The sequence below is a fragment of the Pelodiscus sinensis genome, chromosome 3, assembly GCF_049634645.1.
Source record: "Pelodiscus sinensis isolate JC-2024 chromosome 3, ASM4963464v1, whole genome shotgun sequence".
In the NCBI taxonomy this organism is placed as follows: Eukaryota; Metazoa; Chordata; order Testudines; family Trionychidae; genus Pelodiscus; species Pelodiscus sinensis.
In genome coordinates, this window is record NC_134713.1 from 146892538 (window position 1) to 146920271 (window position 27734).

General features: G+C 43.8%; 1 protein-coding gene across 3 annotated transcripts in view; it reads right to left on the reverse strand.

Moving 5' to 3' along the window:
* Positions 1-27734, reverse strand: part of INTS7 (integrator complex subunit 7) — a 52888-nt gene that overhangs the window by 15367 nt on the left and 9787 nt on the right. For all 3 annotated transcript variants that reach the window (XM_006135179.4, XM_075925148.1, XM_006135176.4), the window contains 10 exons: positions 22596-22733; positions 19100-19146; positions 18266-18465; positions 16955-17077; positions 14860-14977; positions 13253-13387; positions 11774-11871; positions 10932-11171; positions 9454-9591; positions 8198-8404 (listed from right to left, as the gene is read on the reverse strand). In XM_006135179.4, the coding sequence (XP_006135241.1) occupies positions 8198-8404; positions 9454-9591; positions 10932-11171; positions 11774-11871; positions 13253-13387; positions 14860-14977; positions 16955-17077; positions 18266-18465; positions 19100-19146; positions 22596-22733 (1444 nt within the window). The remainder of the gene's footprint in view (positions 1-8197; positions 8405-9453; positions 9592-10931; positions 11172-11773; positions 11872-13252; positions 13388-14859; positions 14978-16954; positions 17078-18265; positions 18466-19099; positions 19147-22595; positions 22734-27734) is intronic.

Below are 27734 nucleotides of genomic sequence, written 5' to 3' on the forward strand. Positions count from 1 at the left end.
ATAGTTAGCATCTGCAAGGCAACAGATGCTAGTGGTTCAAATGGGGGATACATAATCATATCCAGTACTAAGTCAAGGTTCCAGGACGGTGGGGGTGGTCTTCAAGGTGGGCTTATATTGATAAGGCCTTTGAGGAATCATTCAGTAGTCGGGTGAGAAAACACTGAAGAACCCTGTATCGGATGGCTGCCAAATGAACTCTAAGGGCGAAAGCTTCAAATTTTGCAAGTGAAGAATGTATTCAAGGATTTGATGTAAAGGAGAAGACTGCATTTGGACGTTATTACGGAGGCACCAGTAGGAGTATCTGTGCCATTTAGCCAGGTAAGTATTGCGTGTAGATGCTTTTCTGCTATGCATCAGTATAGACTTGACCTGTTCTGAACAAAATTTTTCGTCTTGTCTGAGCCAGTCAGGAGCCACGCCGTCAGGTGCAGTGCTTCTAGTTTGGATGTAGGAGAAATCCCTGTTCTTGAGAGAGGAGATCCCATCATGAGGGTAGAGGCCACGGTGGCTGTACGGATATTCTGTGTAAGAACAGATACGAAACTTGTTTGGGCCAAGCTGGTGCTATTAGGATTACAGTTGCGGCTTCCGTTCTAATTTTCTCCAGTGTTCCGGGAATGAGGACCGTTGGGGGAAAAGCATACAGGAGTGTCCTTTTCCAGGTGGTTAATAAAGCATTGCCAAGAGATCTCTTGATGACCCCTGCTCTAGAGCAAAAAAAGCGATACTTCTTGTTGGTGGTTGTTGCAAACAGATCCACTAGGGGCATTCCCCATCTGTGGAAAATCTTTTGAAGCACATTCTGTCTTATTTCCCAATTGTGGTCTATGGGGAAGCGCCTGCTCAGGGAGTCAGCAATGACCTTGGCTGTGCCAGGTAAGTAGGATGCTGTTATGGTGATGTTGTTCTGTATGCACCAATTTCAGCACCACACTGCTTTGACGCATAGGGAGCATGATCTTGCTCCTTCCTGCCTGTTTATAGAATATACTGCCGGTACGTTGTCTGTCAGCACCCTGTCTTGTCTTTTAAGTGTCGGAGGAAATGTCTGCATGCTAGAAAGATCGTTCACAGCTCTAATTGGTTGATGTGAAGACATCTCGGTGTGCATTCTGTCCCTGTATGCATTCCTCGCTTGTGTGAGCACCCCATCTGATGAGTGAAGCATCTGATGTTAGCTGAACGGATGGGTATGACTGATGGAACGGTACTCCCGTCAAGATGTTTGATGCATTCGTCCACCATCACAGGGACATGTGCACATGGGATGGAGGTGAAACTAACTTGTGGATGTCATGTCTTGTGGGGACATACACAGTTGACAGCCAGTTCTGCAGATTTCTCAGATGGAGGCATGCATGCAGGATGACAAAGGTGGCTGCAGCCATGTGGCCCAGCAGATGTAGGCAGTTATGGACTGAGATTGTTGGGATCTTGCTGAGTAGACTGACCAGGTCTTTTATTGCCTGGAATCTGTCCGTGGGTAGATACGCTTTTGCCGCACGGGAGTCGAGAACTGCCCCTATGAACTTTATATTTTGCATTGGAATCAGTGTTGACTTTTGTTAGTTTACCATCAGTCCGAGAGAGTCGAACGCTTGTCTGACCGTTGTGAGCATCTGCATCGTTTCTTCTCGTGATGTGCCCTTTATCAAACAGTTGTCCAGATAAGGAAATATGATGACTTGAAGATGACGAAGATGAGCGGCAACAACAGCGAGGGTCTTTGAAGATACCCTTGGAGCAGAGGCCAGCCCGAACGGAAGGATGCAATACTGAAAGTGCTCGTTGTTTACGAGAAAGCGCAGGAATTGTCTGTGCGCAGGGTATATGGCTTTATGAAAATAGGCATCTTGCAGGTCGAGGGCTGCGAACCAGTCGTTGTCTAGAGATGGACTGATTGTAGTCAGAGTTACGATTTTGAATTGCTGTCTTAGAAGATAATGATTTAACTGGCATAGGTCGAGAATGGGTCTCCAGCCCCGTTTTCTTCTGCATTAGGAAGTACCGCGAATAGAACCCTTTTCCCTTGAAGGGACCCTTTCTATTGCTCCGATGGATAACAGGCAATAGGCCTCTTGTCGTAAGAGGTTCTCGTGAGATGGGTCCCTGAAAAGGGACGGGGTAATAGGGGGAAGGGATGTGAATGGAATGGTGAGTCCGGATTTTATCACCTCCAATACCCATATGTCTGATGTTATGGCGACCCATTGATGGTAATAGGGTCGCAGCCGGTGGTGGAATATGGGATTGGCGTCTCTGACCACAACAGAAGTGTTCAGCGTGCCCCCGACCTGGGAGTCAGACCTGCTGCTTGGGTGTCACTGCGTTGTTCGCCCTAGATGGTGGAGGACGTCTGCGCTGTGTCCTCTGTTTGGAGCGGCTTTGGTCATACAAACGGTTTTGTTGTCTATGAAACTGGAAATCATAACATCTTTGGAATGGAAAATAACATCTACAATGGAAAGGTGGAATGTACATCCCAAGCGTGCGTAAGGTAGCTCATGAATCTTTCCCCATGTGGAGCACCTCATTAGTCTCCTCTGCGAACAGTTTAATCCTGTCGAATGGAAGGTCCTCGACCTTGTATTGCAGCTCCTTAGGTACGGCAGCTGTCGCGAGCCATGAAACTCTTTTCATGGACACTGCCGTTGCTAATGTTCACGCCGCTGTGTTGGCCACATCCATGGCAATCTGCAAGCCTGCCCTGGCACATGCGTAACCCTCCTGTAGTATTGATCGGAGGAGTACCTTATCGGTCTCAAATTCTCTGAGCAATTTCCGTTAATTTTGAGATGTTATCAAAGCTAGGATTAGAAAGTAGCGCTGCGTAAATTGCAATACGGAAAAGGAGTACACTTTTCGTCCAAATATGTCCAGTTTCTTTGCGTCTTTGTCCACTGCTGAGTTCCTTACTTGCGGATTTTTTGCTCTTTGCAGAGCTGCATCCACCACTAATGATTTGGGTGGGAGGTGGGTAAAAAGAAACTCAGCGCCCATCAATGATATGAAATATCTCTTCTTGGCTCACTTGCATGATGGAGTAGTTGATGCTGGTATGTGTTCCAGATTTCTGCAGCTGGCTCCAGAATCGCCTCATCTAGCGGTAATGCCACCCTAGATTGCTGTCTAGGGTGCAAATTCTTTAACAGCTTATACTGTTTCGCTTGTACCTCCGCTAATTGGACCGCCTGTGATTGTGCCACCCTCTTGAAGAGGCCTTGAAATTCTCGGGTATCATCGGGTGGCGAAGAGTCTACTATAAAAACTGCGCCATCGGGAGAAAACGACTGGATATCCTCTGGGGAAGCTGCAGTCTGTTCGTCTGTGTCCGAGATTTGACCTTCTTCAGGTTCTGAAAGAATTGACACTGAGAGGGCATTAGGAGGTAGTCTCGGTGACTGCGGCCTTTGATGAGCGGAGGCAGGTGGTGAGCGCTGTCTGTAAGAAGATGAATGGCAGCAGCAAGAGTGAGAATGAGACTGTGATCTGCCCTCTCTCTCCGAGGTGTGATAGCTCCTGTGGTAGTAATAGTCATACCCAGGAGATGACCTTCTAGAGGAACATCTGCTCCCATGTCTGCTACGGTATGATCTGGGAGGAGAGTAGCTTGGAGAACGAGATCTGCGTGGAGAAACTCGTCCATATCTACAGCAATGCCGAGAGCGGGATCATCGCCGCGGTGATCGCGGAGTCCTATATGCAGAAGAGCAAGCTCCCGCTTCTGATGAGGGATATGAGGATGGGGAAGGCTCTGCTGAAAACACTGGTGAAGGAGACAGTGAATGATCCCTAGGGATCGATTTTCTAGCTGCTTTTGTAGGAACTGATGGCAAGTACTCTCTTGCAGCTGAGAGGTCTCCTACTGTGTTAGTATGGTTATCTTCCCCTGATAAGGTATGTGGGTCCGGGGAAGAAGGAGAAACTGTCTGCAGTCTCGGTGCTGATACCTAAGCAGAGTAAGTACTGAGCAGGGCAGCTCGGGCAGCATCGGATGTGCTGCAGAACAGCTGTCCTCTAGCGGTGCTGGCTGTATTGCTGGCACCGCCTCGGCGCCCCGCAGAGCGGGGGCCTCCCGGTGCTGCCTCTTCTCCAGTGTGGATGGTACACGCTCCTGCGGAACCATAAGCAGCACCAGCACAGTAGCCGCCATCAGTGCCAGCTCTGGTGCCGACCGTGGCAAGTCCCGCTGTTCCGGGGATGGTGCCTTTTCCGGAAGAATCATTGGTGGCAATTGTAGTGGGGGGTTGCTTATTCCCCGAAGGGGCCGTAGCCCTCTTGTGCTCCGTATGAGAGGAGAGGCTGGCGGTGGAGCGGATGCCGTGCGTGATTTAGATGATCCCGTCACCGGCCGTGTAATTGATCTATCCATCGGCTGGCTGTTCCCCGATGTGCCCGGTCTGTCTCCCTGACTTTTGCGAGGCATGGGAACCGCGGGCAGGGAGTGGGCGAGAGAGGCTTTTTTCTTTTTTGCCACCAAAGCTCCAGGGGTAATGCTCCCTCATAGGAGGCTGCAATGATTCCTGCTGGGAGGTCTGTAATGGCTGAAGAAAGAGCCTTATCACATAGAAGGAGTTTGAACCATAGATTACTGTCTCCGTGCTCTAGGAGTTAACCTGGAGCAGTGAATGCATTTGTTAGGGACATGGGACTCCCTGAGGCAGTGAATACACACCGTGTGCCCATCAGAAGCCGGCATTACCTCCTTACACTGGGTACACCTCTTAAAACCCTATGATCCAGGCACGCTGGTGAAACTGACAGGAATCACTTAATCGCCTAACTAACTGAAGAGAATGACTAACAAGCAAAGATTAACTATTTACAACTTTTCTTTGCAGAATGCTATGTGTCTGTGGAGAGATCGTAAAGCTCCGCCACCAACCGAGGATGGTTGCGAGGAACTGGCAGCGGGGCGGGGGGGGGGGGGCGGGGGGGGGGCAAACTGCGCACATTAGAAAGGGTGTGAATGCCCCGCGGCACAGGGAGCATGCGCGGTCCGGCTAGATATGGCTCTGAAATCTTCCGACCGGCGGTGCTGGGATGGACCTGACACCTAGAGTGGAGCACCCATAGGGCCACTCAAAGAAGAATATGGAGGTAGTAGGTATTGACATACTGTGCAGGCTGAACAGTTAGAGCAAGTTAACATGCATGCGGTGTTCCAGCTGTAATGAGGTGATTAGAAAGATGTCAGTCAGCTTGCCCTTGTTGTTCCCCTGCTACCATGACAGCCAAAAGCCATAAATAAGTAGTATTCCATTGGCAGAACTGATGCCATGTTGTTTGCACAGGGCCTCAGTGGAGGCAACGGTTGGCAAGTTGTAATGTCAAATGTGTAAGTTTTACTTCCTCTGGCAAACCAGAGTAGCTCTCCCTCTCCTCACGCACCTAGGATGTGCAGCTGATTCTTAATGTGGGTGGGAACATCTGCAGCAAAAGGAGTTGCCTACATGATTGCTACAACAGGGATATGCAGTGACTGCAATGATCAGACACAATCTACCCTTAAGCAGCAATGACTGGTAGGCTAACAGTCATACAAGGAGAATGAAGTCAGGAGCATTAAAAATAATATTTGGCTCTAACAGTACTTTGAATCCTCGTGAAAAAACTCCACAAAGAAAAGCAGGTAAGTGTGGGGCACAAATGGATTAAGCAATCTGTCCAGATGACACTGTGTCCCTAACTTACAATCCGCAATAAATGCGACTTCCAGTTCTTTGCTTAATCTTCTGGATCAGAGCAGCCCACCAGGTGAAGAAGCAAAAGTGCAATCAGGAGGAAAGCCTGCACAGACTGCAAGGAAAGGAAACAGCATCCCCACTAATTTAACACAAACACAGAATTTGGAAAATGTTTATGAAAACCAGTTACAGTATTTCCTATATTGGCTTGTTTAAAATGTTACACTTTCGGATGTATTAACTGTTAAGACAGCACATTAATTTGTGTTTTAATTTATTGGCCAAATGAGTAGGAATTTTTAGTTGTAACATTTCAAGAAAGGTTGCCTACTGTTCTTTTTATAATATTTTAAAGGGCAGGGAGAGCACACTGCATTCATGAAGGACACACAGACGTGATTTAGATCTTCTCTGCTGATTCAACTGCAGAAGTTAATTAATATAACCACTATTGACAGAGCTGTGCTGCCATTGAGAATGCTAAAGCACAAATGAGGAAACAGAGTTTCAGGTCCATTCAAAAGGCGCATGGGAAAATAAGAAGGAAACCCCCCCACATATACGTCCGATTAATGGAAAGGAAAAAATATGAAGAGACGAATATTTGAACTTGACCAAAGGCTAGATAAAACTGAACAGACTTAAGAGTGAGCACTTAAGGGTTATATAAAAACAAACATTTTTTCCAGCTGCATCCATGCTTGACTACTAAAAACCAAACAAACACACACGATAGATTCATGGAGTTTAGGTCCATCAATGGCTATTAGCCAGGACGGGTAGGAATGGTATCCCTAGCCTGTTAGTCTAGAAATGGATGACAGGAGAGAGATCACGTGACAATTACCTGTTGTGATCCCTCCCACTGGGGCATCTGGTACTGGCCACTGTCAGCAGACAGGATACTGGGCTAGATGGATCTTTGGTCTGACCCAGTATGGCCGTTCTTATGTACTTACAACTTCTCATTATTTTCATCACGTTAAACCATTACATCATTTTCTGCTCTACAGCAATTGGACACCATGTTAATTTTTCTTGCCTTGAATAGTTAAGTGGACTAGGGATGTTAACTATTGGCTATTTGTGTAAACACAGTACCCACAGGAAATTTTAGTGATTAATTACATCTTTACCTGGGGGGAGGGGAAGGGGGAGAAGAGGGGGCAGGCAGGAGCTGGTTGGATTTGTCATTCCTTGGGCAGGGGCTGGACTTGATGACCTCCTGAGGTCTCTTCCAGCTCTAGGATTCTATGGTGCTTGTCAGGAGCCAGCTTAAAATCCAGCTCCCTGTGAACACCAGCTCCCGCTTCTGATAAGGAGTCAGAAGCATGGGGGACAGGCGGCTCTGTAGGAGCCAATATGCGCAAGGAGCGCACTCGAAAGCCACTTCTCACATGTACTAATTCTCACTTGCCCCTCACTCCCAGAGGCAGCAGCATGGGTGGGGGAGAAGAAACAGGCAGCTCTACAGGAGCTGGTGCTTATGGAGAGCCAGTTTTTAAGCCAGCTCCCACCCCAAGCATTGGCTCCCTCCTGCCCTCTCCTCATCATGCTGCTGCCTCTGTGGGAGACAGGAGGGAGGCAGTTTCATGGAAGCATTCTGTGAAAAGCAGCAGCGGGAGGGGGCAGCTCGGCACATGCCAGCTTTCCCACCTGCCCCCCTCCATGCTGCTGCCTCAGAGGGGAAAGGGGGAGGGGAGAAGGCGACTCCATGGAAGTGCTCTGTGAGAAGCAGAGAGGGTTGGGAGGAGAAAGGCAGCTCAGTGGAGTCAGCATGTTTGGAGAGCCAACTTGAAGCCAGCTTCCAGTGCATGCTGGCTCCCGTCTGCCATCCCATGCTGCTGCCTCTGCAGAAGACAGGCAAGAGGGCAGGGCAGGCTCCCTGCCCTCCGTTGCGGCCTTTCATACAGTGGCAGCAAGGTGAGTGCATGTAGTCAATAGGATTAACCAATAAGCCTCGGTTTATTGGTTAATCGTGTAATCGACTACATGTTTACATCCCTAATCTGGCCAGGTTTATTTAATCCCTTCCCATGGCTACTTCAAACTAATGACCATTTTAGAACATAGGCTATATTCCCAAAGTAATTTACATGATGTAAAGTGTAAACAAAGCATGTAAAAGCACCCCAAAAAACAATGCCTTGAATCAACACATAGCGATAACCAGTTCAAGCACAAAAAGCTTACAGACAGAAGGATAAAATATCCTGAATTCCAACAGAGGTTAAGCGACTTGCTCAAGGTCATGCACAAGTATTCAGTCACTGAGCTGAGAAATGAACTCAGTTTTCCTGAGTTCCAGTACAGTGTCCTAACAGACTATGCCTCCACTCCCAACCAGCAGTTAGTTACAACTGAGCTTTTCCACAAAATAATTCCCGCAGGCTTCATTAAGACCAATTTTTCCAAGCCTTTGAAATGTCTTGTTAAAAAACAAAATCAAGAACAATAACTACAACAAAGACTTACCATTGCTACAGTAGAGGATGTATACTAACCGTTAGTGAAGCTATTCCTTTGTGATAAGATTTTAAGGATTCGGCAATACAAGCGAGTGCTGAACTATAATCTTCCTCCTGAAGCCCTGTCAGACACTGTTCTGCATGGGAGAATTCCTTCAAACTGTTGAGCCAAAAGTAGAAGTGTTCTGAAGCCACTTGAGTCAGCAGGCTTTGATACAGCTCTCTGGCCATGTCATGATTACCCTAAGAAAGCACAGCAAGTAAACAAAGTGAAGATCTTGCACTTCAATAAATGATACAGCAAACAAAAACCCGAAGCCCTCAAACTACTCTTTAAAAATAAATACAGAGAGACATCTTCAACATTTGATCAAGGCAATCCTGCTGAGTAGTAGTAGCACAGGTGCTCATGTCTGATGCACAAAAATCTTTTAGGAAGTACTACTGTTTAAACAAGATAGCTCAAAGTAATTCAGTTCTAAAGACATATACAGAATTTTGCATTAGTTTTTTTTCTCCAATCTCCAAAGTGTTTAAACATAAATTAACTTTACTTCAGGGTAGTAAAAAGTCATTATAGCAATTATACAGATAGAGAACACACATAAGCAAAGGCTACATGATTTTCCCAAGCTAAAAAAGGAAACTGTAGTCGGAGTAGAGTTTGCAGGACACATCCCCAGTTCCTAATCATCAAACCATGCCTTTCTTCAGGCTGCAGTACTCACTGGTCATCACATGTTTACAGACACCTTATATGAGGTGAGATAACATCCTTCAATGCTGAGGTTTATGATATAACTATGTTTAACAAACCTGAACCAGTGTTCCCCCATCTTCTTCCTCCCTCTGAGCAGGTTTAAAACAAAAGGAGATTTTTCTTCACTCAGCACACAGTCAACCTCTGGAACTGTTTGCCAGAGGATGTGGTGAAAGCTAGGACTTGAACAGGGTTCAAAAAAGAGCTAGATAGATTCTGGAGGTTAGGTCCATCAATGGCTACTAGCCAGGATGAGTAGGAATTATGTCCCTAGCCTCTGTTTGTCTGGAAATGGGTGACAGGAGAGGGATCAGCTGATGATTACTTGTTCGGTTCGCTCCCTCTGGGGTTTCTGGTATTGGCCACTGTCGGCAGACAGGATACTGGGCTAGATGGACCTTTGGACTGACCCAGAATGGCCATTCTTATGTTCTGAGTGTTATCTTCCTTACTTAACTCTCCTTTCCCAAGTCAGTGTGTGACCAATTATACTTTCTACTGAGGAAGTCTCTCATTAGAAACTTGCACATACCATTCTGGATGCTTGTCTGGCTATCCTGTATGCTGTCCATCCATTGGAGACATTCTCAAGCTGTTGTTTGATAACGTTTTTAATCTCTGAAGATAAAGCTTTTTGACTGGCAACAAATATCACTGTGGCGAGTGATACCTAATGGAAAACAACTATTAATATGGAAGAAAACTTTCCATTTGTATGTTTTTAGGAAGCATGAGAAGCAGTGATGGTGTTAAGTAAATTTTGGACTTTAAATCCCACCCCCACACGCGACAAAATTTGCTTCTGAATTTGAAAACTTCTGAGTGTAAAATGATCGTTCAGGATTTCAAACATACAATGAAAGGGTTTTTTCATCACTGAAGACTGGCAAATTTACACTTTTGAATAGAATGTTAAAGTAGAAATACATCCAAGCAAAGTTACAGTAAAGCACTGTACAAATATAATTATTACACAAAGTGGGGGAAAAAAAAAAAAAGAGTAAGAGACTTTCTTGAAGATTAAAGCCTAGATTTTTAAATGTATTTAAGGCATTGCTGGATCCTCAATTTCAAAAGAGATTTAGGCACTTAGGAACCCATGATCATGAATAGTTCTTAGATGAAGCAGCACAGAGCAGACTTTCATTAAAATCTCTTCAACGTGTTTGTGTCTCTTAGAACTCTCTCAATGATTGAAAAGGCCCATGTAAAACTGGGGTATCTACTTTTGAACTGCCATCTTTCTTGCCTAGAAGCACTTCTGCAAAGAATCCATGCCCTCAAGAGTTCTAGCGGTGCACTGTCATGATCTGGTTTGTCTTTGGCTGCGTCTAGACTGGCATGATTTTGCGCAAATACTTTTAACGGAAAAATGTTTCCGTTAAAAGTATTTGCACAAGAGAGCATCTATGCTGGCATGTGCCTTTGCGCAAAAGCATCAGTGCCAGTGTAAATGCTCTCTTGCGCAAGAAAGCTCCAATGGCCATTTTAGCCATCGGGCTGTCTTGCGCAAGAAATTAACTTGGCTGTCTACAGTGGCCCTCTTGCACAAGAATACTTGCGCAAGAGGGCTTATCCCTGAGTGGGAGCATTTGCGCAAGAACCACTGATTTTGTACAGTACAAAGTCAGTGTTCTTGTGCAAATACTCGCGGCCAGTGTAGACAGGCGGCCACTTTTGCGCAAAATCTTGCCAGTCTAGACACACCCTTTATATAACTAGTGCCATCTACGAGACAGAATACAGATGAGAAGGGGTCAAACATTTAAGTTCTCTCTTCCAGCTAGGTCAACGGAGGTCTGTGGCTGCATACTGAATACTATTATTTCCACATTTTGCAAGTATACAGTTAACAGTGAATTGATATATTCCCACTGGGGGACAGATTAGCATTTTCAGTCACCAATATAACAATTAGCTAACCCAGTTCATGAAATATCAGTTTCTGTGGTAATTCCATGAGGACTTCGTTCTATCAAGCAACTGTTCTCCTGAACAGCAGTTTCTTACCAGAAGTTCCTGTTGTTTATCTGTGGCAGATCGTCCAATCACTTTATAGAGGTCCATTAGATCTCCCAGCATTCCATCACCTAAGACAGGCAGCTGCATGGCAATTGCTGCCAAACAGTGGCACATGAGAATTCTAGCACCATCCTGAGCACTGTGCAACTGAGTCAGCAAGGACTCAACCACTGACTGGCTTAGATGTGGACGACACTTGGCCAGCTTCACCATACAAGTCAGTGCAATCTGCAATAAGCAAACACCAAATATCTGGCAGCTTCCAACATTAAAATATCACAACATTCAGACTAAAGTTAGTGCTAATGAAAAACAAGATATATTTATAAACCTGTTCTAGAGATCTATTCTGCCAAACCACCGCATCTCCATCCAGAAGAATACACAGTTTAAAGTGTACACACACACACACACACACACACACACGTACGTACGTATGTGACATTAGATGTTAAAATGTAGTTAACAGCAGTGCAAGGCGGCAATTATAAACCGGTTCCCCGCACGTACCGGCTCCTGCCTACCATCCACGCTGTTGCCTTTAGTTGTGCTATAGGAGGCATGACTTCTCCACTCCTCTTTTCAGTGTGCTCCTAATCCTTTACCATCTTGGGATTAAAGCACAGAGGAACTTTGATTTTTTACCTGGCAGCATACCGTGCCCCCACTAGAACATCTACCACACTCACATTTTGTACACCAGAATTGATGTATTGTAAGGTTTATTTGGTGCTGCCTCAGCACTGGGGGCTTGATTCGACAACTTTGCAAGGTCCCTTCCTACCCTACATTTTGATGATTTAAAAATGACAGATGACGACTCTCTTTACCTTTAAGGTTGCTTGAGCACCTGGACTACCATCTTGGCTACAAAGAACTAAGAGAGACTCAAGGCCAAAGACAGCATCTTGTTCCAAACCCAGGAGATCTAGGGGAGAGGAACACAACGCATTCAGTTCTGTTATACTTATTTTTGCATGTTATTGGAAATTTAATGCTCATGATTATGAGGGTTTGACAACTGTATAAGCAAACTTTTCTCCACATTTCTGTAATATTACCTCAGTTTTGATCAACAAGTCTGCTTTTACAAGTCTTAGGAAACTACTTTGTTAAGGCTATAATCTTATGATGTGCACAGGACAGGAATAGGGAAAAACTACCGAACACTATGGCTATGTCTAGACTGCAAGCCTCTTTCGAAAGAGGCTTTTTCGAAAGGTATTTTCGAAAAAGCCTCTTTCGAAAAAGAGCGTCTAGACTGCAAGCAGTACTTTTGAAAAAGCAAGCCGCTTTTTCAAAAGAAAGCAGCGAGTGATTCTGGATGCTCTCTTTCTAAAAAGCCCTGTTGGCATTCAAGAACGCCTTTTTTCGAAAGAGCACTTTCGAAAAAAGGCGTTCTTCCTCGTGAAATGAGGTTTACCGCCGTCAAAAGAAAAGCCGCGTTCTTTCGATTTAATTTCGAAAGAACGCGGCTGCAGTCTAGATGCAGGTGAAGTTTTTTTGAAAAAAGGCTACTTTTTTCAAAAAAAACCCTGAGTCTGGACACAGCCTATGACAATAATATACAGTAGACTTCCAATAATCCGTCACCTTTTGGACGTAGGTGGTGCCGGATTATCAGATTTTACGGAGAATCAGGAGGTCCGGTACAGCTGCACGGCTTAACAGCTGACCAGGACACAATCTCCCTCCCTCTCCCCTCCCCTTTCCTCTTGGCAGCTCCTCCCTGCTGTAACCTGATCCTCCTCCCCCTCTCCTTTGCTGAAGCAAAACGCTCTTCTCCATACTGTAACATGATCCCACTCCTTTCCCCCTCCCCCAACCTTATGCTTCCTCTGGTTACAGCCAGCACGTGTGCTGACGGCAGGCTTTTTAATCAGCTGGTCAGGAGCGCTTGGCATTTTGATGCCGGAGTGCTGCACAGTTGAATGCCGGACTATCGGAGTTTTACTGTATACTGGAGTTTGTACCAACAGCTCTCCAGAAGAAAAGGGCAATGTTTTAGACTCTGGTAATGATTAGTACAGGGGCTGCTACAGGGGAGATCAGTACCCTTCAAGCAGAAACTCTTCAGAGGAATTGTGAGATTAAACAGTAGGGAAAGTTTTCATGACCTTTCATAGAACACACTAAAATATTTATAATATTATCATCAATCCGCATTTTCCACCAACCACAAATCTAAGTAGGGACAATTCCAAAGAAAGCCAAGAGAGTCAGGGGAAAGGCAGGTCTCCCTGCAATAAGAAAGTGCACAAAAACCCAATCATAAGCTGCATTAGTCCACCATCCACTTTGAGAGTTACCTTTTTCCTGGCAAGAAGCAGATATATTAGTCAGAACTCTCACTCCGTGAGCAGCAATGCCACGGTTATTATGGTAACAGCATTCCTGTGCCAGCTTTACTAAGTCAAACGATATTGCTGCTGTAGCAGTTGTTCCTAAATAAGGAAACAAAAGGAGGACAATGCTACAACATAATCTATAATCATGTCACAAGATCTTCCCTATAATTTTAAATCCAATTCTGCTTGGCTGACACTTTGTTTTATTTCCCATTCCTCCCCCACATCCTAAAAATGTATCTTCCCCTACATGTGGAATACCCTTTGTCAGTGCACAAGCACGTAAGCTACACAAGTTGGATGTCTATGGTAGTAGCTCTTATACCTGAAGACTGCTTAACATTAGTTAAAGCTATCCAAAGGGACACAGCATTTGGAAGAGGGTCATGAATATCTGATTTTAACATGGGATCATTACACGTAAGTAAAACTATGACTGTCACAAATGTAATGCATTTTATAGCAGAGGTACAAAAAATGTGATAAATCACAGAAGGTGGGAAGCCTGGGACTGGGGGTGGAGAGCAAGTCCACCCCACATTTACCTGCAATAGTGGGTCTTTCCCACAGGGATAAGCCTGGCTCCCTGGTTGCAACAATACACAGGTTTGGTATATCAGCCCCTTTGTCTCCATTAAGAGAAAAGTGGATGCACCAAACTGAGTGGTGCTGCAATCATGTGGGACAGATCACAGTACTTGGAGTGTGGAGCCAGGTCTAATTCCATAGGCCCAGAGCAGCTGGTATGTGATCATGGACTTCATTCAAATTCATGATTACTGAAAACACTTCAACCTCTGCACCAAATTCAAACCTTTATTACAGTATACATGAAAGTCACTGACAAGTTTTTTGAAATGTATTGGTTATTCTTCTCTCCCTCCACGGCCTATGCAGCTGGGTTCCCAGCAAATATGGCAGTGTGGCCTCAGAAATAAGGGATAAAAAAATCAACACCACACAGGAGCATTTAAGAGTTCCCTGAAACATTTTTCATGTTACTTAGTGTAATGTGCACTATAATCAGAACTCACAGTTGAGTCAAAGGTTTTAGAGAGACCCATGTGCATCACCCCCACATAACTGTCCAGTGGCTTTGCCTCTCCTGGATAATAGTTTAGCCTCATATCCACAGAACTGACACTATAAGCACTTCATCTATTCAGTCTCTCTCAAGCATCCAGCACATCTATGGAATTATTCATCTCAAAACACCTAATAAAAAAAGTTAAGCCTATATAAAATAGGCTAAGTAAATATTAATAGCCCCATTTACGAACAGAGAAGCTGAGACACAGGAACAAATGACTAACCCAAAGTCTCATGGCAAATTAAAGCCAAAGCCAGGCACAGAATGTCTGAGATCTGCTCTATTATACTATACTACACCATGATTATGTTTACATTATATAAAAAACACTTGATTGCATGAACTTCAGTTAGGGTAAAGTTCATGGTTCAGGAAGTGCTTTAGGATCCTTCAGAGGTGCTATGTAAAGTATTATCAACACTTACCAAACCCTCACAAAAAAAGTGCTAAAATTTGGCTGACAATCTAGTCTTCTTACCTGGAGCTATGCTGAAGTACTGTTTGATGGCAATGGTCCCTGATAGCGTGGAAAGAACAGAAAGCATGCCTAGTTTCAAGCTGTCATAAGGAGTTTGAAGAGCACATTCACAGAGTGCCTAAACATCAAAGAGAAGAGAATATGGAAGGGGGGAGGGGGAAATACTACAAATTAACCGTCTTCATAAACTTTTTTTTTTTTTTAAACACACATTTTGTAGTTTAATTTTAATACAGGTAAAACTGTATGGGGGGGAAAAAAAAATCACTACTGACACCAAATTCAGATCTTGCAAATATGTTTCTTCACTTGCCACTGTCCTAAAGCAGTGCTTACTGGTTCTGGTTAACCCATAACCGGTAGGGCCTGAACAGCTCCCCACCTGCCGTGGGCACAGGCTGCTCTGGCAACCGAGCAGCAACCCTCTGGCATCCAGAGCAACCTCTGTCTGCAGGAAGCCCTGGCCCACCATAGACAGGAGTAGCTCTGGTGGGGGCTTGGGAGCCAGCAGCAGCCCCAGCAGCCAGTCCCATTGTGGGGTGGGGATGGGAGCCCTCAGAGCTGGGAGCTGCTCCACCTCTACTGAAGCAGTCCCCAAGCTAGATCTCACTGTCAACCTACCATTTAATCAGTTAACTGAAAACCAGGATTTTATATCCCCAGATAAAGTATTCAACTTATTATAATCTGTAATGGTTCTTGTTTAAAAGAGAACTGTCTGTAAACAGAGTTTTCAAGGGTCACCTCCTGCAACACCATTTATAAAAGTGCTTTTTAATAGAAAAGGAAAATCATCAAGTGAAAAATAAAGAAATTTCAAAACTTGCTGAGAATAAACACTGAATTTTCTTGGTCATCAGCATCATCTATTATTTATGTTATGGTAATCTGTAAAAGTCTCAATCCCATTGGTTACAAGCATTCCTTTCCCTAATGAATTTGCAGTCCTATCACAGCCCTATCTGTGACCTCGGTTAAAGACAGAACATATTAATCTTAGGGCTGTCAAATGATCGCCATCAACTCTAGCAATTAACTCAAAAAATTAACTTGATTAATTGCAGTTTTAATCACACTGTTATATTTCAACTGGTATTCTATTAGTGTTCATTATATTTTTTAATAAATATGAATACAGTACTTGTGTGACGTAAATTGAAAAATATTATTTATCTTTTTAAAGTGCAAATATTTTGTAATGAAAAATATAAAGTGAGCACTGTGATATAATTAAAATCAATATATTTGAAAATGTGGAAAAAATGTAAAAATATATTTAAATTAGTATTCTATTAGTATTTAACAGTGTGATTAAAACCGCAATGAATTAAAATCAATTTTTTAAACCATCTGACCATCTTAATTTTGTAAGCTGCCACTGCTGGTGTTTCAAACTGTGTCTGCGGATAAATCTAGCTACATAGGAGACCTCTGCTTTGAGCTGTGTCTTCGCATGTCTGATCACTCACCCCTATCAGATGGGCTGAGAAGAACTAGGCAAAATGCATCATGAAGTCCCAGTCGTGTGTCCCCCCCCCCATCAACTTCCACCTGCACTGGCAGTATAATCTTTTCTGTGCTAGCTAGTAAGGTAAGAATTTTATATATATATTATATTTTATACTTTTGAAATGTATTTTAAATGTAATGTGTCAAACATTTTAACTGGAGTATGGGAGGGCAACTCAAATTATGTATTAACAGAGCCAATGCCAAAGCCAAGGCATTTTCTAAATGAAGCTACTCTGTCACGCAGCTGTTAGTGCACAATCGAGGGTGATTAAAATTGGGAAAAACATGCAGTGGGTATGTTTAAAATGAGAAATAACTTGTCAGTCTTGAAAGAGAACCAAACTCTTTAATCTGAGGGGAGCAGAACATCCCATTCTAACCTCTAACTAGATCAGTGGTTCCCAAACTTTTCGGCATCATGCCCTCTTTTTGATTTCTGAGAAACCCTCATGCCGCCCCCCCCTACCCCATAGCAGGAAAAATTTGTTGGGGGGGGGGGAGGAGGAGGAAGGAACTGACCGGGGCCAAAAAACAAAAATAGCAGCAAAACTTTGGGGGGGCAGGGCTGGGTTGCTTTGCAAACCTGAATGTTCTGTCTGCTCCAGGTATGTGGGGTTTTGTTTGCCAATAACTTTAGATCTTGGATACCAAGTCGTTTCACAGCTTTCCTGGGATCATTTTTCAAGTATTGCAGCAAAAGTTGAATCTGCAACAATAAACATTTTAAAATATTAACTGGGATTCTATAGTTAAATTAGCAATTTTTAAAAAATGTAAATATTGGTTAAAATAATCTTTTTTTAAAAAGTTCACAAGGTAACTGTATGCATATATTTATTCAAAGCAGGGTTCCCTGTAAGCTGTGTGCTTGTGTGGCCACTCAGGAGAGACTCAAATGCTGCCCAGCTGATTAGCAGAGCACCCCCAGCTAAGTTTTTGTTTTTACCGGTGGTGCATATTTACACATGCCTCAGTGCATATAGGAAAATATATTCTACAGATGGATAGAAAAGATTAGAGCTCAGACAGCAATGCTTCTAAACCCCTATGAGCTGGGAGAGCAGTGTACTTGTTGTCATAAAAATGGAATGCACCAGGTTTCAGGTTACCTGTACTTAATAGATATCAACAGTGACTGCTGAACTAGAGTAGCAGTTACCAAAGCCATTTCAGACAAGAATTGTTCTCTTAGGCTAAAGACTGTCACTGGTAGATCCTGTGATGCAGTACGGCTACAAATGGGTAAGAGTGGACCACCAGAGTTCCATGATTTTTTTTAAAAAATAAGGATGAGTTAACTTTGTATCACATTTCATTTATATATGGATTTACTGTGTGCTCATCACTTTTTTGGGCACACAGAATTACCAAACACATTGCTCCTTTAAGCTGAGAGCATCACTATAGTTGCAACTTGTAATTTATAGCAGTGGGTTTAAGGGCCATTGAGACTCTTAACACACAAACATTTTACGTGTATATTCATTTTTCTAGTCTGCAGATAAGATACTTAGCTTGGGGGAGGGAGAGGATTCCAACTAGTCAAAGAAGGAAACAGGGTTAGAAGCAGGAGCTGGTGCAGAGGCCTATGGACAAGCAGCAACATCTTTGAGAGAAGCAGGATGTGAAATGTTTTTGCCCCTTGAAAAGGAGGAGATTTTTTGGAAGAAGCAAAAAAAAAAAAAAAAAAAAAAAACACACACACCAGACAAAATATTTTTTCTGAAGAGCCAAAAAAAAATTTGAAGAATGGCAGTTTCTGGGGTGGTAGCAGGCATAGCAGGACAGTACAGAGACTATGGTCTAACTATTTTCACCATCAGAAAGGAACTGACCTATTTAAGTTGTTTTGCACTTTCAAATAAGGGATTACCTTTACAGCAATTAATGTTACCTGTTTGGGTATGTCCACCAAAGAGGAAGCAGCAAGCAAGGTAAAGGTGTGGAGAGTAACAATGACCATCTTGGTGGAAGGATAGGATGTTACCAGCTGTTGGAGAAGCTGACGGGAGCTAGAAGCCAGGCTGGCATCATGGTGCATGTGCTGTAGTATGGGGATCAACTTCAGCTTTAAGTCCACTGGAGTAGCTAAGCCTAATACATGAAAAGATGTATTCAGGTATCAGAACAGATTTCAATGAACTTTTCAAAAACTACATCTAAATGACACCGATGACATTGAGACAAAAGCGAAGAAAGTTAAAATGAAGGACAGTGGTGGGAAGCAGCTGCTAGAAATGATGGAGGTAGTACTCAATTCCTGAAAGAGCAAGTCTCTGTGGCTGCAAAAGCTGCCGGGCGGGGGTAGAGGGGTGGCAAGCGTAGCAAGCAGGGGGTGCAGCCCCCCCTAGCTATTATTATTATTATAAAGGAAAATAGATCAGTCTTATAATATTTCGGTCACTGCAAAAGGCTCAGGATAAAGAGCAGCCTTGTCATAATACAGAGGCAAAGAGAAACTTAGAAACTCTAAGTCAACATAAAAACCACACATTACATAGCATCTTGAGCAGTCAACACACACAGAAATTCAGTTTACCATCAAATACATTAGAACATGCTTTGGACATTTACATTAGCTCACTTTACTTCAGGCAACTGGAGTGTTTCAGGGAAGTGTAGGGATGAGGTAGTAGTGGATTCTAGTAGCATTTAAACATTATCAGAAACAATACTATAATAAATATTAAAATCTTTTCATTTTCTTCTCAGAATTCAATCCACATACCCTGAATCATTTCACTGATTTTGTTACATATTCCTCCAGCAAAATCCCTGTGAAGAGAGAAGACAATGTCCTACATCAACTGAAACTCAATGAACTGCAAATTGTGACTTTTATGGTTTAATAATGATCCAAGAAATTAAGAGGGACTATTAAAATTAAAAAAAAAAAAAAGCAGACTCATGCTGGTGAACTTCAAAATTTAAGAGTCATTTTCTAAATCCAAAACGACATTTTTGTTTGCTTGACTAAAATTTCCTGCTAGTAGTCAACATCACAGAAATATACTGCATTTAGCCACTTGTTACATAGTTTCCATCAATCTTCTAGACCTTCAACTGTGATTACAGTTCTACCAAGTCTATCACTTAGTAGAACTATGGAACTGGGTCTCTTGCCAAGCTTTATCAGCATCAACTCTAGGGATGTGAAGGACTAGTAGACTATCCAATAAGCAGGCTAGTCAACTAGTCGCTTCCCCTTCCTTGCTGCCTCTGTCAGAAAGAGGCAGCAAGGGAAGGGAGGGGTGTGTGTGCTTCAAAGTGGCAATGCCGCATAAAGCCTGGGGCCAGACTCTGGGCTCCACAAGGCGCTGCTGCTTTGAAATGCCGCGTGCAGCCAGCAGCTAGCTGAGGAACCTGGGCTGCACCTGGCATTTCAAAGCAGCAGCGCTGCACGGAGTCCGGGATCAGCTGACGTCTCCCTTGCTGACTCCGGGCTTCATGAGGTGCTGCAACTTTGAAATGCAGCAGGGAGCACGGGGCCAGCGGGGAACTGCTTGAGCAAAAGCAAAACTTTTTATTTGATCCAGTCTGTATTCTTGGAACAAAATATAGAAGACTTCAGGTGCAATACACAAATAATTTAAAATACAGGTTAACAGGATTGATTACTGAATGCGTAGGATAAAGCAGTTTCGAGCACATGTAGGCTACATCTAGACTACACATAGTTTACAAAAAAGCCTCTTTCGAAAAAGAGCATCTAGATTGCATTACATGGATTGAAAAAAAATCGATCTGCTTTTTTGAAAAAGAGCGTCCAGACTGCTGCATGCTCTTTCAACAAAAAAGGCACCCAGAACTGCATCTGGCAGAGCATGGGGCAGCCTTTACTTCCTGGAGCTGCTGTATGCCCTTTGCAGAGACATGTGCTTAAAGGGATTCCCCTGGACAGCCGTTGCTCTGCTCCTGCTTCTGGCTTGCCTACCTCCTAGAGAGAAGGCAAAGCTGCTCTAGTTGCCTGATAGCCCTATGCTGCCATACTGCAGCTTCTGCTGCATCTTCAGGACTCTGTCATGAATCTCCTGCCCCATGTGGACCCGGACCAGACGTCTGTCCGGGATACAGGAGCTCTGTCCTTGCCCCCAAACTTTTTTGGGGACAGGCAGATTTGGAGGCACAAGACGAGTTTGGACTGGTGAGACTGGCTTGTCATGGAGCTCTGGGATGATGACCAGTGGCTCCGCAACTTCCAGAAGAGGAAGGCCACATTCCAGGAGCTGTGTGCCTGGCTCAGCCCTGCTCTGGAATACCAGGACACCCATCTGCGGCCTGCCATCCCCCTACAGTAGCGGATCGCAATCGCCCTTTGGAAGCTGGCCACCCCCGACAGCTACCGCTCCGTGGGACACCAGTTTGGCGTGGGGAGGTCTACTGTCGGGGCCATTTTGATGGACGTAAGTCACTTTTGGGGGACATGCCCTGCTGAGTGTGGGGGTTGAGAAAGGGGGACTGTCAGGCAAAGACAAGAGGGAGTGGAGGATGGAGTGGCACTTGGAGGCAGCTCCTTGGCCAACCCTGCGCTGATGCGGGGGAGGTCCTGAGGGGTGGATGGGGGAGAGTTCTCTTCCCAAGCTCTTAGGTAACCTGTCTAACGCCCTGGTTTCTGTCTGTCTGTCTCTTGCTGCAGGTGGTGAGGGCCATCAATGTGGAGCTGCTGCTGAAGAGGCTTGTCCGTCTCGGGGACCTAGACAACTTCCTTGCCAGATTTGCTGCCCTTGGCTTCCCAAACTGCGAAGGAGCCCTCGATAGGACACACATCCCAATCTGCGTCCCGCCCCACTGAGCAGCCCAATTTATAAACTGGAAGGGCTACTATCCCATGGTGCTGCAGGCTCTGATTGACCACCGAGGACATTTTATCGACATTTGCGTTGGGTGGTTGGGGCGGGCACATGATGCCCGCATATTCCTCAACTCTCACCTGTACCGCAGGTTGCAGGCAGGAACATTTTTTCCCACAGCAGCACCTCACACTCGGGGACGTGCAGATGCCAGTGTGCATAGTGGCTGATGTGGCCTATCCACTGATACCGTGGCTCATGAAGCCCTATACTGGCCACCTGGATGCGAGCGAGGTTTACCGGCATCGACAAAACTGCCGTGTTCTTTCAATTTACTGTTGACAGAACATGGTGGCCATCTAGACACAGGTAAAGTATTTTAAAAAAGGTCACCCCCCCCCCCGAAAAAAACCCTATAGTCTAGACATACCCATAGAGCAGATGCCAGAAAGGTGAAAACTGACTCAGATTTTGTTTAAAAAAAAAAAAAAGGTAATGACCCTTTGGTAAAAAAAGGGTTACAGAACATTTTCCTCTTAAAATTGCACAAGAAGGTTTTGGGGATTCTTTTAATAAACCCCACAACATATTCACCATTAGCAATCAAAGGAAATGCAAAAATGTCAGTTCAGGTTGGAAAAATAATTGACAACCTTCTTAAAATATAGTCCACTGAATTTTTGTAACTTAAAAACACAATTGTAATTGCCAGATTAACTCACTTTCATGATATTTTTTAAACATTTTAAGAGTAAATTGTAGGAAATTTAGAGAAACATCATCAACCTAAAACAGTCCAATTAAAAAGATAAAGTTTAAAGTAGTTTCAGACACTATCTGCTATGGAATCCCCTTGCCAATTTTTGCCATTTTATAATCTCATGTCCTTTTCTGAAGATTTTTTTTAAACCTTTAGTTTCACCTCAAAAGAACTCTAAAAAACAAAGGTAACTGATTACTAAGGAGAAAAATAAAAAATAAAAAAAACCCCACTGTCTAAAGTACAAAGGCAACAAATGGAAAAAGAATTCTCCTAGAATCCCTTTCAATTGCAAACATTTTAAGGATTTTTTTTTTTTTTTACGGTTAAAATAAAGTGTATTTTTTTAATTCGACATGTTCTTAAGTTTTATTCCCCACGATATTCCTTAAAATTTTCCCTCACAGCTTTAAAAAAATGTAAACAAATGTCAAAGAGATTCAAATGTCCCTTGTGGGTGCATTTTTATATATGGTTTCAAACTTCCTGCAGCATTCATGCTGTACATTATAAACAGCACACATGTCTTTTGTACCTTTCCATATATGGCATGGTAAGTACTGCAGAAAGTGATCCCAAATTAATTGCAAGTCAGTGAGGAGTCTCACTGTACTGATAGAACTTCCATTTTCCAAATTACAAACAATAAGAGTATGGAAGAATTTACAACTTACTTTGACTGTGCAGAAAAGTTAGCAGCAGCAAATATAGCAGCTTCAACTTCAACATTATCATGGGAATCCAGGCTTTGGCGAATACTGTGATGTGCATTCTTCCTTTCTGGGATTATGGATGCCATACTCCCTAACATCCTGCAGAAATAAATCACAGCAGAATCAGAAAGCAGATATTCATTGTCGAAGGAAATGTGACTGCAGTTAAAATTAACTATGAAGATGGAAATTAGGTCTGCAGTAATTCCTTTAAGAAAGATAACAGACAAGACATAATATACAACCAAAAGCTTCCTACCTATTCACAAAACTGTCTATGCCTTCCTTCTGCTTACAACTGCTTACTGAGGACAAAACTAGCCAACTGTGGATTTTAATCACTGAACTAGCAAGCAATTTTAATTAATTTATCATGCTGCATATTACAGATATACTTTGTGAACTGAATTTATATGCAAATTTGGTGCTGCTCTCTAGTTCCTCTTAAATTATTCAATACACCAATTGGGAGTGGGGTAAGCAAAAGGGGTGGTTGCCTGGGGGCCAGAGCTCCCAGTCACCACCACTGCTATAGCCGCTTGGGGCAGGCAGAAAGACATGGGCTTCCTCCCAGCAGCCCCATCCCGAGGCCCCGCCTCTTCAGGGGGAGGAAGAGTCACACTCCTATACCTTGCCACAGGGGCTGTAGAGGCCATCAATCCTGCTCTCTTGATGTCAGTCAGCAAGGAGTCACAAAAAAGGGGAAGATGCATAGTGAATCTGATCAGATCCACCAAAGAAATATTATGACAATAAAAAAAAACAAAAAAAACTGTGGGCATGTTTTTTATCTGATTTAAATAAAGTGCTTTTCAGACACTGTGGCACCGACCTATAGTCTCAGGAAGAATCTCAAAATACAGAAGAGAAGATGAACTTCAGAAATTGATAAAAGCTGCTTTAACATCCCTGTTTTTAATACTGCTTCTAGTAGCAATTTTAAACAAAGGGAAGCATTGAGCAAAGTACAGGATAGCATGAAAAAGTTGTTTAACTTGTTTGCCTTGATTTTTGCTCATATTTTATATAAATGACTTTGAAAGTGAAAGGTACAGTTAAGATTATATTTATCAGTGTTACGAAACTTAATAATAACCAGGCATCACAAAAAAACAGGTAGTGCCGTTCTGGATAGTGTAAAGGGATTAAAGACAGTCATAAAGTTGCTTAAGCAATTCAGTGTAAAGAAGCAATGTAACTGAGCTATCAGCAACAGAAAAAAGATATTTGCACAGATTTACAGCTTGCCTAGATTTTGGGAACCAAGGGGAAGTTACCAACAGCTGTGTATGAAATTCTGTAGGATAACAGGACTCATTGACTCTAAGTTCAGAAGGGACCATTATGATCATCTAGTCTGACCCCCTGCACAGTGCAGACCACAGAATCTCTCCCACCCCTCCCAGAATAATCCTCTCACCTATATCACAGATATTGAAGCCTTCAAATACTTTGAAGACCCCAAGATGCAGAGAATCCTCTAGCTGTGATCTGTACCCCATGCTACAGAGGAAGGCGAAAAACCTCCAGGGCCTCTGCCAATCTACCCTGGAGGAAAATTCCTTCCCGACCCCAAATATGGCGATCAGCTAAACCCTGAGCATGTGGGCAAGACTCATCAGCCAGACACCCAGAAAGTTCTTTATAGTAACTCCTATCATCCTTCCATTGACCTATTCCCACCGATAATGAAGGACAATCTCAAAAGGGCAGGGATGTGATCAACTTAGAAGCCTCTATCCACGGGGCTCAATTAAAGTTCCAGGAAATTTAAGGGAGAACACAGCACTGTCACCACATGTCCTCTTTCAGAGTGGGGTGGAACTGCCCACCCCAGGCAGAGCACTCAAGCTGCCTAGTAGGGATGTAAAATCGTATTTAATTAAATCAGTTAACTGGTTAGCTAAACAGGGATGGGTGGGGAGGCGATACTCCAGCCAATCTGGGCAGGAACGGCTCCAGTCAGGCCACTCTGGCCTGTAAGCGCATGGGTTGTGACGTGAAAGCCCTGTGTGGGGCCCAGCGGGGCTAAAGCTTCACCCATAATCTGTTAACATCCCTAGCAGCCATGGAGGTGCAATTTACCCCATGATGGTTTGGGTGAATGCAACCTATTATCTCTAATATTATTAAAGTTACAGAAAATTTTGACTGTGCATTCTTTATGGTCTTTCCTAGAAGTCAGGAGTTTACACCTTGTATGCTATAGAATGCAGGGTATTGTCCTCAAGTTCACGCGAGCAGAAAGTTTCAAAGGTGGAGGTAAGGAAAAAAAGTTAGGTCTGTCAATTAATCTGCGTTAACACCAGCAATTAATGCAGGGCAGGATTAAAACATTAAAAAAATTTCCAAGAGGCAGCTGCACTGAGCCCAGGATCAGCTGAGGACTCCAGCTGATCCTGGGCTTCCACAGTGTTGCCCCTTTGAAATGCTGTTGCAGCATATCAAAGGGGCAGCACAAGCGATTAATTTTTTTAAAAGCTTGACAGCCCTTGAAACAAAAAATCTGAAATGATCAATATAAATGGTGAAAACAAGAAGTCGGATACACAAAGCTTAATTTTTGTACAAGTCAACAAATTATTCCAGTTTTGGAAATTTATGAACAGTTTGTGATCCCACTATAACAAATGTATGTTAATAAAACACACTTTAGAAGGCATAAAACACAAGTCAAGTTACTTGTACATACAACCTATCAATATCTACTATATATTTGAGAGAGTTTGTCTGGAGTTTCTAAATGGTAAGAGGTCCCTCTTATAACTTAAAATAAGTTAACAATTTGGTTGTGCCAAGAAAATGGAATATATCTCATAAAATCATATAGAAAAGACACCCCTCAACTCCCTGTAGGGACTACCCAAGCCCCATTGCTCCCCCCACAGATGCTGACGTTCATCCTCTCCAACTTGTACAGGGACATTGCTGACTGTTCTCTTCCGTCAGAGAGTGAAGGGAAACTGCATTGTCCGCGGCATTCCCCATTGTGGCTGGAGAACAAAGGGAGGTAGATGAACTTGGACCTGCCCCAGCCGGGGCACATGCACCCACTCCCTGAGCTGTGCCTGCTGGAGCTGCAGCAGCCATGGACATGCACTTCTCACCTCACCCTAAGCTGCTGCAGTGAGAGATGGTTGGGGTAGTTCTCTTCCCAGAGCAGCCTGCACACTGAACTGCTCATCTCCACCCCCAAGCAATGATTTAAATGTACCATCGGAAGGGTAGCTGTGTTAGTCTGTATTAGGGATGTAATAGTACAGTCAATTAACAAGCAAAAGCATATCAGTTAACCCTATAGACTTCATGCATTTTATAGAATCATAGAGCTGGAAGAGACCTCAGGAGGTCATCAAGTCCAGCCCACTGCCCAATGCAAGACCAATCCCAACTAAGTCAACTGAGATTTAAAAATCTAAGGATGGGATGGAATCTCCATCCCTAGAGGTAACCCATTCCAGTGCTTTACCATCCTCCTACTGAAACAGTTTTTCCTAATAGCCAACCTAGACCTCTCCCACGATAATTTGAGACCATTGCTCCTTGTTCTGCCATTCGTCACTACTGTGAACAGCCTTTCTCCATTCTCTTTGGAACCTCCCTTCAGGAAGTTGAAGGCTGCTATCAAATCCCCTCTCACTCTTCTCTTTCGCAGACTAAACAAATCCAGATCCTTCAGTCTCTCCTCATAGGTCATGTGCTCCAGCCCCCTAATCATTTTGGTCATTCTCCACTGGACCTTCTCCAATGCGTCCACATCCTTTCTATAGTGGGGAGCCCAGAACTGGACACAATACTCCAGATGTGGCCTCACCAGAGCCAAATAAAGGGGAATAATCACTTCTCTAGATCTGCTGGCAATGCTCCTCCTAATGCACCCTAATATGCCATTAGCCTTCTTGGATACAAGGGCACACTGTTGACTCATATCCAGCTTCTTATCCACTGTAATCCCCAGGTCCTTATCTGCTAAACTGCTACTTAGTTATTCGGTCTCCAACCTGGAACAATGCTTGGTATTCTTCCGTCCCAAGTGCAGGACTCTACACTTGTCCTTGTTGAACCTTATCATATTTCTTTTGGCTCAATCCCCTAATTTGTCTAGGTCCCTATCCCTGCCCTTCAGCATATCTACCTCTCCCCCTAGCCTAGTGTCATCTGCAAACTTGCTGAGGGTGCAATCCATCCCCTCATCCGGGTCATTAATAAAGATGCCTAACAAAACTGGTCCAAGAACAGATCCTTGGGGCACTCCTCTAGAAACCAACTTCCAACCTGACATCGAGCCGTTGATCACTATCTGTTGGGCCCGACAGTCCAGCCAGCTTTCTATCCATTTATCCAATCCATATTCCCTTAACTTGCTGGCAAGAATACTGTAGGAGACCATATCAAAAGCTTTGCTAAAATCAAGGTATATCACATCCACTGACTTTCCCATATACACAGAGCCAGTTACCTCATCATAGAAGCTTATCAGATTGGTCAGGCATGACTTGCCCTTCAATGAATCCATGTTGACTATTCCTGATCACTTTCCCCTCTTCCAAATGCTTCAAAATGTAAGCATCAGCTGTGCATCAGCCAGTAAGTTTCTTAGCAGGCTGGCCAGCAGCTCAACTCAGTTCTGATTTTTGCTGGGTCCGGGACCTACTCCTACTGCAGCTCTGCATTTAAAATGTATTAGGAGCCAGGAGGGAAGGCAGCCTGGCTCATACAAGGTATGGGAGCTCAGCTCCTGTCCCTGGACAGAGGCTGCTGCCACCCCGTGCTGCTCTCTGTATCAGAGGCAGCAACGTGGGGAAACAGGTAGCCAGTCAGCGAGGGGAGCCGTTTTTAAAACTGGCTCTCCTCATGGATCAGCCTCTGTCTGGTACCCCACGCTGTTGCCTCTGATACAGAGGCAGTAGCGCAGACTAGTGGGGGCTCCTCAGGAGTGGGGCCAGAGCACACTGGCTGCCAGCCTCACCCTCAGGGACTAGTCGAGTAACCTATAAGAATTAATGAGTTTATCGACTATTCAGTTAACCAATATTTAACATACCTAGTCTGTATCTCCAAAAACAAATGGAGTCTTGTGGCACCTTAGAAACTAACAGA